At 41.4% G+C, this 18,956-nt stretch overlaps 1 protein-coding gene across 1 annotated transcript in view; it reads left to right on the forward strand.

Annotated features, from left to right (window-relative positions):
- TNR (tenascin R) overlaps positions 1-18,956 on the forward strand; it is a 122,334-nt gene that overhangs the window by 64,021 nt on the left and 39,357 nt on the right. The window contains 3 exon segments of the mRNA XM_032226715.1: positions 3,622-3,711; positions 16,567-16,830; positions 17,492-17,758. Of these exon segments, the coding sequence (XP_032082606.1) occupies positions 3,622-3,711; positions 16,567-16,830; positions 17,492-17,758 (621 nt within the window).

The following is an 18,956-nucleotide window of genomic DNA, read 5'->3' on the forward strand; positions in this document are numbered from 1 at the left end:
GTGTGTGTGTGTGTGCTATTATATAAAAGTATATAATGAACAATCTAAAACTCCATGATGCTATCAATGAGCTGAAGAATTTGGCAACCCCTGCTGTAAACAGATAAGCCCTTTTATACCATCTATCTAACCACTTTGTCACGAATCGAGGTAGATATAGCAATAACTATAGGAGTTAGACTTATATACCACTTCATAGGGCTTTCAGCCCTCTCTAAGCGGTTTACAGAGTCAGCATATTGCCCCCAACAACAATCCGGGTCCTCATTTTACCCACCTCGGAAGGATGGAAGGCTGAGTCAACCCTGAGCCGGTGAGATTTGAACCGCCGAACTGCCGAACTAGCAGTCAGCTGAAGTAGCCTGCAGTGCTGCATTTAACCACTGCGCCACCTTGGCTAGATATGTTTACTGATGGGTTGAATAACAAACAATTACACCAATTGAGTCAAAAGTCACCATTGTATAGAATCTGCACCATCTTTCTCCAGGAAGTGAGTAGCATTTCATGAGTCTTGAGCAAGAGAGTACCAGCAAGACTCATGACATCACTGTGGACATCCAGTTTGTGGGAGGGCTGTTCTTCTAGCAAGTTCCCGATATGGCAAGGTTTGCTTTTACAGCTGCAATTTCTCTCCAGCTCTTCTTTATAGACAAGGCTTGGGTGCCTGTTACAGGAGTTACTTTAATCCTGTAGGAGTTAACCAGGTCAACAGACCCTTGCTGATATTCTTCCAAATCTCTCCTACTAGCTTTAGATACAGGTCAGGGGTGGGTTTCTCGCCCCGTTCCAACCGGTTCGGTTGGAACGTGGATGGCGGCATCCTCGTGCACGCATGCGGCACGTGCGTGCACGCGCGCGGCACATGTATGCGTACTAGTGTCTGTGCGATGCTCCAGCTGCTCCTGGAGGATCGCGCAGGCGCTTTATGCATTCTGCGCATGCGTGGAAGGGCAGAACTCTTCAAAACCGGGTAAGGAGCGCGGGCGCGCGGGTGGGCCCTTCGCCGTTCCCGGAAGTTACTTACTTCCGGGTTCGCCGACCAACCGGTTCGCAGGGACCACCGCGAACCGGTTGAAACCCACCCCTGATACAGGTCCATTGCACTGACTGATAGCAATTATCCCGATTGCCAGTTGGAACATGTTTTTCCCACTGTTGGAGGAAACAGGGCATGAAAAATAGAAGCTCTGCCACAAAGTTAAAGCCGTCCCTTCATTTTGGGTGCATTGATGAACATTTTGCAGAATTAGCAACAAACGTTTTGTTGTGAAAACAGCGGCCAAAAAATGTATATATTGTGTTGGGAGATCGTACTGCCATTCATACTGTCTTTCAGCCATTTTTTCAGCTAAATAATAAACATTTACATGTAATAAGGTATATATTTTATAATTAAATTTTAACTGCATTGTAATAAAACTATGAACTGTATGGTTTTATAATGGCATCCAGAACTATTATAATAACAATAATAAAAGTGTCAGGGCTGCTTCACTTAATAACCAAGAAAGAAACCACTCAACTCCATTTTGCAGAATTAAGAGTACTTTTACTGGTTATAAGTAAATAGAAGCTAAGCAAAGCTGGATCTGAGCAAAAGCGCGCGAAAGCATTAGATATCAATACATGACCCATTCCCCTCCCCTTGGTACTCCAGCCCATAGTACAATCCAATATCTCCACAGCTGTCATGTGGGAGACATCTTCAAAAATCATCATCAGGTTGGAATGCCGGACAGTTGGCCTTGGCGGGAAACTCCCCTCCTTTCCACATGCGCAGTAGATGGTGAGAACAACTCCCAATTAACAGTCCTCCTGTACAGAATATTTCCCACTCCCAAATACCATGCCCCCCTTCCCATTTCAATGGCAGCCGTAAAGCAAGCAGCAAAACAGAGGCTGACAAAAAGCTTGATAGACTACCAGATCTTCCAAGATCTAACCATTGATTTATTAGATTATATACTTCTTTTTATATTGATTAACCAGAACTCTAGGCAATATCTTTTCACCCGTAGATAAAATTCTCCAGAGTTCAAATCCAATAAAATTGTTTAAATCCAGAAAAAATATAATATTGTTTCTGGAGTGGAGGAAGGGAAATATGTATTGTTTAATACAAAGAAGACAAACGCTTGTAATCAGACCAAAAAAAAAAAAAGGCAAGGATTTACTAGCAGTGTTGAGTGGCTTTTTTGCAGGGAACAAAAGGATATGCATCTTCTAAATCAGCAAATACTACATTTAGCTTACTTCAGCTATCATTTTGGTCTAGCCTGAGGAAAATGTTTTCAGAGTGAATTTCTAAAATCAGTGGCATCTTTTTCCCCTTTTTCTTTTCTTTTCTTTTTGAGGCCTATCCAGAAGTCTGAAAAAAGAGGGGCTATTTTAATAAACAGATTGAACCTTTTCTGAAATTTGAAGACTGCACTGCTTTAATATATAATATAAACTCTTCCGGTCATTTATAATTTCCTGGCAACTGCCATGGTGGGTTGAAGATGGTTTCAAAGAGCAGAGCCAATAAATGCAATCGTGAATGGATCAGTTCCCGGAACCTCTCTTCACATCAAGGAGAGACCTAGGATTACTCACAAGTGCTTTAAAAAAATTCTAAAAGATCTCCTATCTTTATCCTTTACATAATCACTTTGCCATTTGTTCACAATTGCCGCAAAGGCTTTATCATTAATTACATTTTTATAAGACAAATCCTGGAGTCTGTTGTCTGAATATGCATATGTTGGTCTATCTCTGTGTTTAGCTTGCTCCAATGAACCCGGTTTGTTGATGGTAAGAAGATAACTTAGTTTTGATGTGGATGCTTATTTACAGTGCTGGAAATAAATGCTAGGACTGAGCATTGTTCATAAATGCTTTTTTAAATAAATGAAGTCCCTTGTTGCACCTGGAGCAACATTTTACCTGGCTTGAAAAACCTGAAATTCCTATCAAAAAACCCAATATGGACTCCAGAGAGGCCTAAAAGTATTCAGTTCTGTTTTACAATAGATTTGCTAAGAGCACTTTGCTTTGCTATCCAAGGCAAGAGAGAGAGAGAGAGAGAGATAATCTCTCTGGACATGCTCCATGTCATCAAGATCCTTCTGAGCATTGATCCTGGATAACAATTTTTTGTACAAGAAAGAAAAGAAGAATGATGTGGTGACAGCGTTTAAAGTTATTTAGTCTTTAAAATACTGATATTTTTCAGACGTCTTAACTGAATTGCTTTACTTTGAAAGAATGAATGAATGTTGAATGTTTATTTTATTTATATGCTGCCGTTTTCCCCCGAAGGGGTCTCAGGGTGGCTCACAACTCAAACCAGGGAAGGGGTGATACAGACAAAATTAAAACAACACAAAAAAAGAAAATGGATGGTGCACAATCATTCCATTATTTGCTATATTCTTCCATTATTTGTTTCTCACCTGCAAACCTTAGCAAAATATTCAAATAATGGTTTTATAATAACGGCTTTGGCCAGGCAAACTGTGACTGCTATGTGGGAAAAGTATCAGGCATGAAGTCAGACAAAAAAGAAAATATTACATATATGGAAATCATTACAGCTTATTGAGTCACTTATATTTTATTGCATGTTTCCTTGGGCAGACTTGGTGCCAGGAACAGAATACGGAATTGGGATTTCAGCTATAATGAATAATAAGCAGAGTGTTCCAGCCACCATGAATGCAAGAACTGGTAAGTGACATATTGCATACTGGTAGTCCTCAGCCTGTGACCACAATTGGGATCAAAATTTATGTTGCTAAGCCAGGCTGTTGTTAAGCGAGTCACAGCAGATTTACAACTTTTTTCCACAGTTATTAAATGAATCTGCAATCATTAAGTGAATAATAAATAAATATATACTGGTTGCCAAGTGTCTGGATTTTGATCATGTGACCATGGGGATCCTGCAATAGTCATAAGTGCAAAGACCCATCATAAGTCACTTTTTTCAGGGCTATCGTAACTTTGAATGGTCACTAAACAAATGATTGTAAGTTGAGAGCAACCTGTATATGAAACCTGACATTCCAGCTAAGGAGGGACATAGGGTTACTGTTCTGACCCCCCTCGTTCCACACCAAAGCACTCCAAGCTAAAGATACTTTACGGAATTTATTAATAGACAGACAGGTCCTTGGCAGAAATCCAACACAGATAAGCCTTGGCAGCAATCCAGCCTGCCAAGCTCACCATACTGTTCTCCAACATTAGTTAATGCATTGACTTCTGCAAAAGGGGTGTGTGCACAAGCATTCCTTTTATAGTCTGGAGAGGAGCCTAATGACCACCAGCTGAGTGCAATTACCTCCTGTAACTGCGTAATTGTTCCTTACGCCTATTAGCTCTCTGGTGCCGGGCATCTAGGAACAACTCCCTTGGCTCCTCCCCACTGCTGACGTCCGGATCACCCTCCCTTGTCTCCTCCCCACTGGTCCAAGGCTCAGGTGCCTCCTGGTGGCCAACCAGCCTCTCTGCGCCCTGCTCGGAGTCGGAACCCTGTCCAGGGTCCTCCACATCCCCCAGAGCCGACTCAAAGGGCCCCTCGCTGTCGGAGTCTGGTGGCAACGGCTCCTGCTGGGCCACAACAGGTTACCTTCCATTGCCATTAGAGCACGTCTTTCTCTACTGGAGCATTAAAAGAAACTAGAAATCTTTGAAGAGCAAATCTTGCTAGTTTTGCTATTGGGAATCAATGGACCAAACCTAGGTTGCCTAGGCTACAAAAGTATCCTCAAACCTCCTTGGAGGAATTTAACTCTTGGAACAAAGAAAGATCAGGTTTTTTGAAAGGGGTGCCAATAAACATACTATTGCAGTACAGTCATTTAATTTTTCATCCTGGTATCATTATTACAAAAAACTTTAAAGTGGCTGTTACATCTTTCTGCAGACCATGCCTTTGGTATATCTTGAAGGGAGATTTTGTAAGTGCCCTGTTGAAAAGCATCTCTGACTGTAATCAGCAGAGAACATATCTCACCGTGTCTTCCATTGTCCCATTTATGGTCGGGCAAATGTATGGTGCTAAGTGTCCATAAGGTCTTGGACCAGTGGTGGGATTCAAATAATTGAACAACTGGTTCTCTGCCATAATGACCAGCTGGGTAGGCATAGCTCAGTGGTCATGTGACAATGTGGCCTTGGCCAACTCACGTCGATGGGGGCTTCGCCTTAGCTGTTACAATGTAATAAGGGTTAACCGGAGAGGCAGTTTCTGTAAGCAGGGCAATAAAGATGAGGCTAGAAACAACACCAGAATTTTTCCTTCCTGCCTTCCTTATAGGATTAGCCCTGTAAAGTGGGAAAAAAATAAAATAAGATTTCTTCCAACAACCGGCTCTCCGAAGTGCTTAGAAAGTTACAAACAGTTTCTCCCGAATAGGTGCGAACCGGCTGAATCCCATTACTGTTTTCGACACTTATAATGTTTACTGTAATTACATTCTTGCAGATGTGTTTCCAACTGTTATTAGTCGGGTTGGTGTTTTATCTTGTCATTTAAGCAAACAGAATTTTAAGTTCTTAAGTATAGCCCTGAGTTTATCCTATTTTCCTATATCCAGCACTTTTTTTAAAATCATCTTCTACTTTTTTTACTGTCCTTTTGCTTTATAGTATTATACCTTATGCTCTGCTATATTGTTATTACCTGTGATTACAATAAGGAATCTATTTACTTACCATATTAAAAATGAAACAAAATGTGACAATATTCATGCGTTCCAGCCAGCTAACAATGTCTTCTTTGGGGAAGTACATTCCCCTGCAGAACATGCACACAGAATTACATGCTATGTTTATTGAACATTCTTACTCCTTATTGAGCTATTTGGATCTCCTCCCTTGGGTGTTTCTTTTTATTTTTTTCCTTTTCCTTTCTAACATTTTGTACATTTCTGAAAAGCGGCTAATGTCTTCATTTTATAGGAGGATATTGTTTTAGCCTCACAAGGATCTATTCTTAGCTGAGTTCTCTATTTAGCGTGTTCCCTCAAATGAAAGAAATTTACTGGTGCAACAGGCTGAGGTAATGCATTAAAAGAAGATAAAATATTGCTGCAGTGGTCGAGGTCACCGGTTTATTCATTAGATACTATCTCAAGATGGACAGTTTTCTTCCTACAGCTCAAAAATAAAAATTGGAATTTTTAATTTGCCAAACTCTGACCATATTCCTGTTTTTTAGATTTTTTTCAAGCCTTATATTAAGATTAGTAAAGGTTCCCCTTGCACATATGTGCTAGTCGTTCCTGACTCTAGGGGGCAGTGCTCATCTCCATTTCAAAGGCGAAGAGCCAGCGCTGTCCAAAGATGTCTCGATGGTCATGTGGCCTGCATGACTAAACACTAAAGGCGCATGGAACGCTGTTACCTTCCCACCAAAGTGGCCCCTATTTTTCTACTTGCATTTTTGCATTCTTTCGAACTGCTAGGTTGGCAGTAGCTGGGACAATGAACAGGAGCTCACCCATTACATGGCATTAGGGATTCAAACATAAAATGAAAATGAAAATAAAGAGGCGGTAGAAAAATGGAAAGGAGGAAGAAAGGAGAATGAGAATATAGGGGAAAGGGGGAAAGAAAAAAGAATCCAACTTTTTTTAGTACGGTAAAATATAGAATTACTGCTTAATTTTGTATTTTACCGGAACTATAATGGCACAGTGATTAGAGTGCAGTACTGCAGGCTACTTCTGCTGCTTGCTAGCTGCCAGTAGTTTGGTAGTTTGAATCTCACCAGGCTCAAGGTTGATTCAGCCTTCCACCCTTCCGACTTTGGTAAAATGAGGACCCAGATTGTTGGGGGCAATATGCTGACTCTATAAACCCAGAGATGGGTTCCTACCAGTTTGCACCTATTTGGTAGAACCGGTTCATCAAATCTACCGAACCAATTAGAAGAGGTTCCACCAGTGGACCCGGAAAGCAGGCCACACCTACAGAAGAGGTTCCCAAAATTTTTGAAACCCACCACTGGTCCTTGGATATGATTATTCTATACTATCATGCTCATATTTATAAAACTCAGTGCCTCTGTGAAAGGTAAGCATGAATACTGCGTTTGTGGTGCAATCAGAACATTGCTTGTGTTAGCAATAGCAATAGCAGCTAGACTTATATACCGCTTCATAGGGCTTTCAGCCCTCTCTAAGCGGCTTACAGAGTCAGCATATCACCCCCACAGTCTGGGTCCTCATTTCACCCACCTCGGAAGGATGGAAGGCTGAGTCAACCTTGAGCCGGTGAGATTTGAACAGCCAAACTGCAGATAGCAGTCAGCTGAAGTGGCCTGCCGTACTGCACTCTAACCACTGTGCCACCTTGGCTCTTTTGTTGAAGTTGTTTTAGCGCAGGCCAAAGATGCCTTTTAAAAAACAAGTTTACATCATATTCTTATGTATGCCAGTGCTGTGTGATGGGTGACAAGCCACTCCCATCCAGTCACATGGGTGGCAAGCCACTCCCACAAAGGAGGCCACACCCACAGAGTAGGTTCGAACAATTTTTGAAACCCACCACTGTATAAACCTCTCAGAGAGGGCTGTAAAGCACTGTAAAGCGGTATATAAGTCTGAGTGCTCTTGCCATTAATGTTTTTACTTTACCACAAATACTATTCATTTCTAGAACAACGAACTAAATTAATCAGCAAAACCCAAAGTCAGGAGTGCACTTTTTTCTATCTCGAGCACAAAGTCCAGAAGCAGCTTCCAAGTAGAAACAAAGCTAAATGTGGTCTTTTTTTCCTAATTAAAACAGTCAATTTTGCCATCTCTGCTAGTTCCATCCATTTTCCATCTATTCTTCCATTGTGGAGATGGATGTATCTTTCCATTTCTGTGTATATCGAATTCTCACTGCAGTCAACATATATAGTAACAGATCTTTTTTCCATCTGCTTATCCAGTAATCCTAAAAGGTTTTAACCGTATATTAGTTTTAAGAAGCTTCTGCATTCTAATATGGATTTGTGCACAATATTACTTTGCTTCGTCATAACTCCACCAAAAATAATAAAAGGCAACCCCCTTAGATTCTATTTTAGATTTTTTTTTAATTAAATCAGGGGTGGGTTTCTCGCCCCGTTCCAACCGGTTCGGTTGGAACGGGGCCGGCGGCGTCCTCGTGCACGCGCGTGGCGCACACATGTGTACTAGCGTCTGTGCGATGCTCCAGCTGCTCCTGGAGGATCGCGCAGGCGCTGTATGCGTCCTGCGCATGCGTGGAAGCGCAGAACTCGTCAAAACCGGGTAAGGAGCGCGGGCGGGCAGGTGGACCCTTCGGCGTTCCCGGAAGTTACTTACTTCCAGGTTCGCCGACCAACCGGTTCGCAGGGACCACCACGAACTGGTTGAAACCCACCCCTGAATTAACTCCATCTCTGCATTATTTTTATACCTAATACTCCTTTCTCTTCCTAATTTTACCCACACTAACCAACCTGTGTGTTCATTTGGGCTGAGAGCGTCACCCAGCTGGCTTTCATGTCTAAGACAAGAGTGGAATTAGCAATAGCAATAGCAGTTAGACTTATATACCGCTTCATATGGCTTTCAGCCCTCTCTAAGCGGTTTTACAGAGTCAGCATATTGCCCCCAACAACAATCCAGGTCCTCATTTTACTCACCTCAGAAGGATGGAAGGCTGAGTCAACCCTGAGCCGGTGAAATTTGAACAGCTGAACTGCAGAACTGCAGTCAGCTGAAGTAGCCTGCAGTGCTGCATTTAACCACTGCGCCACCTCGGCTCCTGTTTCTATCCTGGTGCAAGAGCAAACTGGCTTGGAATGGTTTTAGTGCTCACCCAAAGGGCATTTTTTCATTTCTCCATTATATGCCAGTTTCCTATCTGGCCATTGGGCTCTGCTTCTCCATGACTATGTGTGCTGTGGAAATTAAATACCTGTGTTGCGCTGCTATTTTATTTGGGGGGGGGGCAGGAATGTTATCGGAAATGGAAATAGTGACTGAATAAAGGTTTGAATAAAGGAAATCAATAATTTAAAAAGTAGCATTGTAAGGCAACGGCAACATTTCTTCTGAATACAAAGTCCAAATTGCTGTTGCCTTTTGCAAAAATAAAACCTTTCACAAACATCAGGAAGAAAAGACTAAGCATATTTAGTAAATGCTAAACTTGTTTAATCTGCGACAATTTATAACGGGAGGTGATCAGTTGCTGTTGATGGAGCTCTGCAAACAATCTGACCTCATTACCAAGGATCTCTCCTTGGCTTTTTTTGACAGACACTTTTCTCCAATGCCAGACATGGATTTACCGATCCGCAGGATAATCTCTTCATTTCTTTCTTTGCTTGCTAAACAGAAACCAGTCTTCAATAAAGTGAATCTTTGCAGTTAATTCCAGAAAGCTACAGCCTAACCTGTTTGCCCAACCATCCCTCCTCTCTTGCAATCACATGGAGGGAAATTATCCTGCAGTGGAATGGTTAATCAATATTTAACTCATACGTGAAGTTAAGGCCGCTGCAACGAGGAAAAACACTCTTTTCCCGTGCTGAAGATCATTCAAGCTTTCAAATCTGCTAAATTCCAAGTGGCAGGCATCATTGTAACTTCATTTTCCTATTAAGGTCAAAACCCTTCAAAACATGTTCAAAGTTTGAAGAATAGTGTATGGTTCTTTTTTTATGAGGATTACCTTTGACGTAAAGATAGCAGCCATGTTTATCTTCATTTTTTTTCCATCATAAAAAGTTTTTATTTTCCATTTTCATAGCATATAATCACATATATACTATTACATAGTCAATATCAAGTTGCATTATTAAGTACTTACATCAATTCATCTTACCATCAACTACCAAAGAAAAGAAAGAAAAAAAAGAAAAACCCAGTTATTGGCTCTTCTGCTCTCCATACACCATATTTATACCTTATCCGACACTTTCTTCCCCTTCTCTCCTCCCCCTTTCTACATTCTGTCTTCCCTCCATCATTTTCTACTCTACTTCCCCTTCCTTTCTCCTTCTACTCTCTCCCCTTACCACTCTTCCTTATACACCTCATCTTCCCCCTTCACCCTCTCTGCTATCCCTCTCTTCCTATCTTTCTTCTCTCCTCTGCTTCCCACTCTTCTACATCCTGTCTTCCCTCCATCATTTTCTACTCTACTTCCCCTTCCTTTCTCCTTCTCCTCTCTCCCCTTACCACTCCTCCTTATACACCTCATCTTCCCCTTCACCCTCTCTCCTATCCCTCTCTTCCTATCTTTCTTCTCTCCTCTGCTTCCCATTCTTCCTCTAATTCACTTGGTGTATTTCAACTTCTGAGCAAACTCCCTTTTGTGTTGATGGTATTTATAATTCCATTTCAATATACATAAAAAAGAAAAAATAGCAGTATATATGTACAATCATAATACCTTAAAATCCAACACCCCTCCTCCAACTTAGTAAACTCCGCTCCCTCCCACCCTCCCCCCCAACCCCCCCCAACCTTCCCCCACTCTGACTTCCCAGAACCAATACAAGGTATAAATCTTTAACAAAAACAGTTTAAGATATACTTAAAGAAAACGTAGAAAGTTAATAACATCTTTGAATTGAGCTTAGCTCCTCCTTGCTAGGCTAACTATAAACAATTCGTATCATTTCTGATCTTAATCATAAGCTATCTGAAATTTCCTAAACCCATATTTAGTCAATCCATTTTTCCCAGTCTCGTTTATATCTCTCGTTTGAATTATCCTTGATATATGCAAATATTTTAGCCATCTCTGCTAAGTTTGTGATTTTCAATGTCCATTCCTAGATAGTAAACAAATCTTCCTTCTTCCAGTATTGCGCCACCAACAATCTAGCTGCAGTTATCAAGTGCAAAGTCAAGTTAATCTCTACTGCTGTACAGTCAGTAATTATACATAACAAAAAATATGTGGGGGGTAAACTTTATCCCCCCCCCCTTTTTTTTAGAATATTTTGCATAATCCATCATATAGCAGCCATGTTTAGATGCCTTCAGTCTACAGTGCAGTGATGATGTAATTGCTGGGTCAATAGCTGTTTATGAAGCAGGACCATAGATTAGGCAACTGGGAGAAAATATGCTAGAAAAAAGGCAGCATCAAACAATATCCATTCAGCTCCAAGAAAATAGCATGGCTGATTACACATAATCAATTCAGCAAAGAAAACATTGCCTTTAACACAGAACCAAATGTTTGCAACTTTTTATCTCCCACGTTGAGTCGTGTGTACTTTTGAATGTGCCAAAATAGTAACATGCATTCTCCCAGATTCTTCTCATAAACAAAAATAAGCAAAACTAAGCAAAAATAAAATATGTAAGCATTAATACAAATGGGAAGAAGACGTTGAAGGGTTTAAAGAGGAATAGTTTAGTTTAGTTTAGTTTAGTTTAATAAGATTTGTATGCCGCCCACTCCCCTGGGACTCTGGGCGGCTTACAGGCAAGGTAAAAAGAAACATATTAAAAATTAAGACTAAAAAGATACAATTATTAAAATTCCACATCATGCATTCCGTCTAAGTGGGGCTGGATATTAATCAACAGCCCCAGGCCTGCCAGAACAGCCAGGTCTTGGTGGCTTTACAGAAGGCCGGGAGAGTGGTAAGGGTCCGGATCTCAACGGGTAGATCGTTCCACAGGGCCGGAGCAGCTACAGAGAAGGCCCTCCCCCGGGGGGTCACCAGCCGGCATTGTCCGGTCAACGACACCCGGAGGAGGCCCAACCTGTGCGATCGTGTTGGCCGTTGGGAGGTAAATAATATATAACGGCAAAGCTTCTGTCATTCATATTTATGCTTTTTAAAAACGCTTTATCTCTTTGAATTAATGGCAGATGTACATAATAAAATGCTGCAGATGTGGGAAGAGCTCTGATTTAGCCTCTGTTTCTGTGTATGATGGGAAGAATAGAGTTAAAGATGTTCTATTTTTATACACCCAAGAGCAAGCTGACATTTTACACATGGGGAAAGTATTTTCAGCTGGAAATTCAATGCAAACAGCTTTTGCCTTTATTTGATATTTATATAGTGATTAGTGTGGCAAATATCAAAGTCTGCCTTAGAAACTCAAAATATTGATTTTTAGATCAAACTGCTCTATCAGTGTTATTCTACTTCTTTCCCATATTAGGTTTGGCTGACTGCTTTGCATGCTTGTATCATTACAGTTGCCAATCTGTATTTTAGGGACCTGTGCTTTTAAGAATGCAGTTTCAGATTAGGGAGAAGGGAAATTGATTGATTAACCAATGAGGCAGAAAAACTCAGGTCACACCATTTGAACCTCAAGCCTGCATTGAGTAAATCATTTTCAGCTAGAATTCAAAGGACTTTCTCTGTTCCCCTAATTTTGCAAATGCTCTGTAAGGGTTCCTCTCCTAACTTAAGATAGTGAAGACTCTTAAAACGGAGTATTTCAAAAGGAACCTTTTGTTAAGAAGAATGGAAACCATTAAATTCAAAGCAACATCTGAATCCACTTAGGCAATGCAAGTAGAATTAAAGTAGTAGAGACCCTCCCATTAGTTAGCATACAGATTTTTGTCAATACACAAGTGTGAAGATGTCTCCTTTATCAACTGCCCTGAGAGCTGAATAAGCATACATTCCCATGGCTAAATTCCGTTAGACATTAAAGTGAAACTTCCCACATGGCCATCATAAACATTCCCCCCAAAGGTGAGAGGATCTCAAGGCACTTTGGCGCCAGGAAACCAGATGTAAAATATCAGTTGTCACAGGCACTGCCCCCCTCCTCCCAACTGAATGGCAGTGTCACTTTTAGGGTGAAATGGCAATGGTATTACTTGCATTTTGGCATCAAGTGAAACATTAGTATTCCCCTTTCTTATTTAGATTTAATACTCACAACCTGTCTTTTGGCCCCCTAAGTGCCTCCCTGTCAGTGTCCCATGCATAATTATTGTGTTTTAAATTAATATATTTTTCCTAAGAGCCAGGTTGGGGCAATGATAAGACACTAGGCTAGAAACTGGGAAACTGTGTGTTCTAGTCCACCCTTAAACATGAAGCCAGATGGATGACTTCGGGTGCCTCTCTACCCTAGGAAGAAGCAGGGGTAAACCATTCCCAAAAATGTTGTCAAGGAAATTGCACTTATTTGTCCAAGAGTCAAGACTGACTTGAAGGGATACCTGTCATTCTATCATTGGTTTTATGGAGGTGTGGTGGTGCAATGTGTTAATGATGCTGGAGATGGTCTCTGTGCCAGCCGTTTGAGTTCTAGCACTGTGAGGCAGGGTGAGCTCAAGTCACTCACATCAGGTTCTGTCTACCTAATAGTTCAAAAGCATGTTCTACATGAGTAAATAAATAGGTACCATTCTGATGGGGAGACAAGCTTGTGTTCCATGCAGGGAGTCAGATGTCTGCTGACTCTGGTTGCAGTGCCTATTTATAAAAGGCTCTGGGGAAGAGGCCTAGGATGATGCCGCAGGAAGAACCGTTCATCTTTCTTTTGGGTGCAAAGCCAGCCCGTCCTCCAACTTTGGGAACCACATGAGCATATCCTACAACAGAACTGGTAAATTGGTAGCCCAACTACTACTCTGCAATAGCATTGTGGTCTCCTGGCTAATGTAACAATGCCATACACAACAATAACGACAGGTTTCATTGAGCCAAGGTGGCGCAGTGGTTAAATGCAGCACTGCAGGCTACTGCTAGATCAGCAGGTCAGCGGTTCAAATCTCACCGGCTCAGGGTTGACTCAGCCTTCCATCCTTCCGAGGTGGGTAAAATGAGGACCCAGATTGTTGGGGGCAATATGCTGACTCTCTGTAAACCGCTTAGAGAGGCCTGAAAGGCCTATGAAGCGGTATATAAGTCTACTGCTATTGCTATTGATTTATTTTATTTATGGCTATAACCCACTATAAGATCCTATAAATTGTTTTGAAAATCAAACAAGGTCAATGAAGTTTTCATTTGCGTTGCATAACAGTCTTTGCAACTCAAAGGCATCTCACTTATGTTTACGGAGGACATGTCCTCAGAACACAGCCATAATCTCATAGGCAGCCTGCTCCTGAGATGGGCTGTAGCTGGTCCAAGGCGTTTTATATTCCCTGTTATTTTGGCAGACAATTTCCCAGGTAGACCTACATGGAAGAAAAGTCTTCAGAGTTAGAAATCTGTTGGGTGGGCTTCAACCAGCCCTTTGCAAGACTTCTCCTTCCCATCTACCTGAAAGGGTTCAATGCATGAGGGCTCTTATATGGTACAGTGGAGACTGGAGCCATAGAATTAAAGCCTACGACCCACTAACAGCAGCTGTCAGTCTCTTTATCCATGGAAAGCTTTCAACAAGGAAGGCATATGTCGAAGGGAAGTAGGACTTTGACACAAGAGCCAAGCTGCACCAGCTCCTTCCCTTCTTCACTGGCAAGGCTCCATCTTTCTTCACTGGCAGATGTTTCCATCTTTCATCTCCCTTTTTCACTACAGTGTATAGGATATTTGTGGTGGGCGATTGGGATGGTTCCACCACAAAACCACGTTCGACTAAAGTGCGCTCGACGAAACCGCGTAGCTGACGTCATCACAGCGCGACAAAAAAAGCACACTGTAAACGCTAAAGCTAAAATTAACCCCTAAACCTAAACCTAACCCCCCTAAACCTAATCCTAAACCTAACCCTAAACCTAACCCTTAACCTAACCCTAACCCTAAACCTAACCCTAACCCTTAACCTAATGCTAAACCTAACCCTAACCCTTAACCTAACCCTAAACCTAACCCTAACCCTTAACCTAACCCTAAACCTAACCCTAAACCTAACCCTTACCTTAACTTGAATCGGCTTGCTTTCAAAGCACTATTTAAAGCGCCCTTTTTTCTCCGCGGTCGCTGTTGTCGCCCTGCTGATGACATCAGCGACTCGGTTTAATCGGGCGCGCTTTAGTGGAGCGCAGTTTTGTCATGCCACGGATTGGGATTGCCCCGGACCCTCCAATCCCATTGAATAAAAAGACAAACTGTCCCATTCCCACGAAGGGAAGTGATTTTAAAGGTGAGAAATGTTGCAGGATAAAGCAGAACAAAGGAGAAATGGGCATTTGTAACAAAGCACTACAAGAGCCATTGGCAATTATCCCTCCCCATTTATCAGAGAGACAGGAAAAGAATACATTCATCCCAACCACATTATATGTTCAGGACAATTGTTAAGAGATTTATTTAGCTACCAGGAGGTAATGCTAGATGGGAGGGGAAAGGTCAGCCAGGAAGCTATCACTGACCTGAAAGTGTCCATCACAGCATTCTGTAAGAAAAGCAACATGCTCGCCATCAGATGTGGGATCTTTTTCTTCTCAAAAATGGAAGAAAAGCACTTTTTAGTTGCAGTGTGTATGTGGTTTTCTTCTAATATTTTGTGCAAACTCACCCTTTTTAATAGATCTGAGAGACAATTAAAGGACAGTTGACTGATAGCAACTTGTCTACCTCCCAAAGACCCATTAGATCACATAGGGCTGGCCTCCTCCGGGTTCCGTCTACTAGCCAATGTCATCTGGCTATTACCCGGGGGAGTGCCTTCTCTGTGGCAGCTCCGGCCCTTTGGAACGAACTCCCCGCAGAGATTCAGACCCTCACCTCTCTCCAGGCCTTCTGAAAAGCCATTAAGACCTGGCTGTGTCGGCAGGCCTGGGGTTGATGAGTTCCCTTCCCCCCTCGATCTGTGTGGCTGTTGGTTGTTTTTAAATCCCTGTATTTGTAGTTTTTTGTGTTCCGCTTTCCCTCCTTGGGTTTGTGCGCCGCCCTGAGTCCCGCTGGGAATCGGGTGGCATATAAATAAAACGAAACCTACACCTAAACCTAAACCTAATTTAATATTTTATTATTTATAGCTGCGAGGGAAAAATGTCACTGGTTGTGGTCACAAATTGCTGAGGACCAAGTAGGAAAGTGGTGTAGCTGTTGATCTTTTCAAGCCAGAAGAATTGAATGGACACACTTGAGAAGAGCCTAATGGTGGGGAAGATTGAAGGAGGGGATGACAGAGAACGAGGTGGCTGGATGGAGTAGTTGTGAGCTTAAATGGACTCCAGAGGATGGTAGAGGACATGAAGGCCTTGAGGAGCATTGTCCATGGGGGTCGCGATGGGTCAAACATGACTTTGCAACCAACAACATTGAATGACAGCTAATGGCTACTATGGAGGGTCTCAACTGTGTTTTCTGTATACAAAATGTATAGAGACCGACATACCTATCCTACTTCTCAAGACAAATTCAAATAGATTTTTCAGGGGGAATGTTCTTATGAAACAATCTTCATGACAAACGTTTTAGTGTAATCTGTTGTTCTAGAGTCTATGTATCTGACCATTTATCATTTCACATTCCAGCTGTGTTCTTCAAATAGCTCAGAGCGGTTTAAATTAACATTTAGATAAATGTAACAGACATGAAAACACAATAAAATTCAGCATAAAGCTCAAAATTTAAGCTAGTTCCTATCCTGCAGGTTAATGCATTTCATGCCCTTGTTACTTTCTGTCTTTTTACATATCCTGCTGCTGCCGTAGAGTTGGACAGCCCTCATGACCTGATTGTGACAGCTTCCACAGAAACATCCATCTCTGTGTCCTGGACCAAAGTCAAGGGTCCCATTGATCATTATCGGGTCATCTTCATGCAAGCTTCAGGAATGGCATCAGAGGTTACTGTCTCTAAAGATAAATCTGCGCTTACGCTCACCGACTTAGAACCTGGGACTGAATACACTATCTCGGTCATTGCTGAAAGGGGCCGTCAGCAAAGCTTGGAAAGCACAGTGGATGCCTTCACAGGTACTAAAGAACTATCAGATTACATTAATCAGGTACTCAAAGATCTTGCATGGCTATTTTATGACTGTCTATGCATTCCATGTCAAATTTGGTCGGTATTGGTGCTTTGCCCTCTAATATATAGAAGATTTCTCTCATGACCTGGGCATCTGAATGGCCATTTACATGTATACACACAAACACACACATACACTTATTTTCCCACCTCCCTGTTCCTCAGGAATTCCAGCCCACCTTGATGAACCTTTGTGTATAGAATTATTGATTCCAGAACAGTTTTTCATTTCTCAAAACAGAGAGCTAAAATTCAAGAGTGCTCATGAGATCCATTCCAAAGACAAATTCCCAAAATCTTCACCGTAACAGTAAGCTTTCTTAGCTGAGAGGCACATTTGATCCTATTTTAAGTTAATTAATGAATTATCCTAAATGTATAAGGGTAAATTATGCAAAATTTCACAGACACACACTCAAGGTTTTATGGGATGCTTATAGCCTTGAGGTTTTAGCCTTAGCTTATGTCTATGTTAATGAAAACTACCTGTGATTATTTGATGAGCACACCTCAAATTTATCATTTCACATTTCACATCCTGGGGCTGAATAAACTCCAGCCTGCCATTTTCACAATTACAGGTCTGTTCTCTGCTCTTATTTTTAGGATTCCGACCAATCACACAACTTCACTTTTCTCATGTAACTTCCTCCAGCGTGAACATCACTTGGAATGACCCCTCACCTCCAGCAGATAGGCTGATACTGACCTACAGCCCCAAAGATAAGAAGGACACCAAGGAAGTGATGCTGGACCCTACAAAGAGGCATGCTGCTTTGTCAGGTCTACAACCATCCACAGAATATATCATGTCCCTGGTGGCTGTACATGGCCTTGTCAGCTCTGAGCCAATAGTTGGTTCAGTCACAACAGGTAAAAGAGCAGAGGGTTCTCTCTTCTGGTGTGATGCCTGTTTTTTTAATCTCTTCTACAAGAGAGTTGATTACAAGGTCCTTTAGGAAGAAGGCCTTTTGAGTAGTTGCCCTTGTAAGTATATCTCTACCCAGACACATAAACCACACACATATACACAATCGCCACCAAAATTACTGACACCTTCAGGAAAACTGTCAAGATCTAACTTTTCCACCAGTTGTTTGGGACCAATTGAGTGGAGTCCCCTTTTGGATGTTTTTATTATTGTGCTGGGTTGCCACCTCATATTTTGTATTTTATATTTATATTTTGTTTGCTTTATAGCTTCATTTTTGGGAGTGGAAGCCCTGATTTATTGTTTGTTTTTCTTTTTATGTTGCCCAAGTCACCTTGTTTGAATCGGGCAGCTTTATAAATCTAATAAATATATAAGTACATATTAAAGGCAAAGAGAGAATGCTCTTTGATTTAAACTAAACTCTTTTGGGATATTAAAAATCACATTTAGCTCAAGGTAGACTAGCTTACATTGCCTACTTAATATAAGCTGTCCAGTTTTCTGAAATATCTAAAACATAAATAAAGGGTATGCTTAGTCCTCAATACTGCTTGAAGAAGCCACATTAGGATACATGTGCTTTACTATTTCAGCTCTTTTAAATAGCCCCATCTGTTTTCAATAATGCCCCAAAATGGGAGGGGGGATGTGACTGTTTTAAAGAACTGTTTGCTTTCATTATATTCCAAAACATCTCTTTAAATCATGTTTGAAACATAGAGTGTTTCAGTATAATAGAGGAATAATACAGGTTATTTCTAGTCTAAGAATGCTATGTGAGGCCATGAAGATTGTTATGAAAATTATAACATGATGTAAACCAAATTTTGGATCTATTAAGTGGGGCATGAATTAACCAAAAATCAATGTTCCATCTCAATTTATTTATCTTAGTACTGTAATTCCTAAACTTTTGGAGAGCTAATAGTCTGTTCCAAGAAATACATTTATAATATTAACAATTCTGGTAAGCCATACAGGATCCTGCAGCCAATACATATCACAAAAACATCTGCCAGCTCAATCTTGGTGTAAGTCTAGTTCAGGATTTATCATTTTCTGATGAGGGGCAATGACTGGAACAGAAACTAATACAGAATGCAAGAGTTGGGGGCTCCTCTCAGGGAAATCATTAAG

Source organism: Thamnophis elegans, chromosome 11 (genome assembly GCF_009769535.1).
Source record: "Thamnophis elegans isolate rThaEle1 chromosome 11, rThaEle1.pri, whole genome shotgun sequence".
NCBI classification, from domain to species: Eukaryota; Metazoa; Chordata; class Lepidosauria; order Squamata; family Colubridae; genus Thamnophis; species Thamnophis elegans.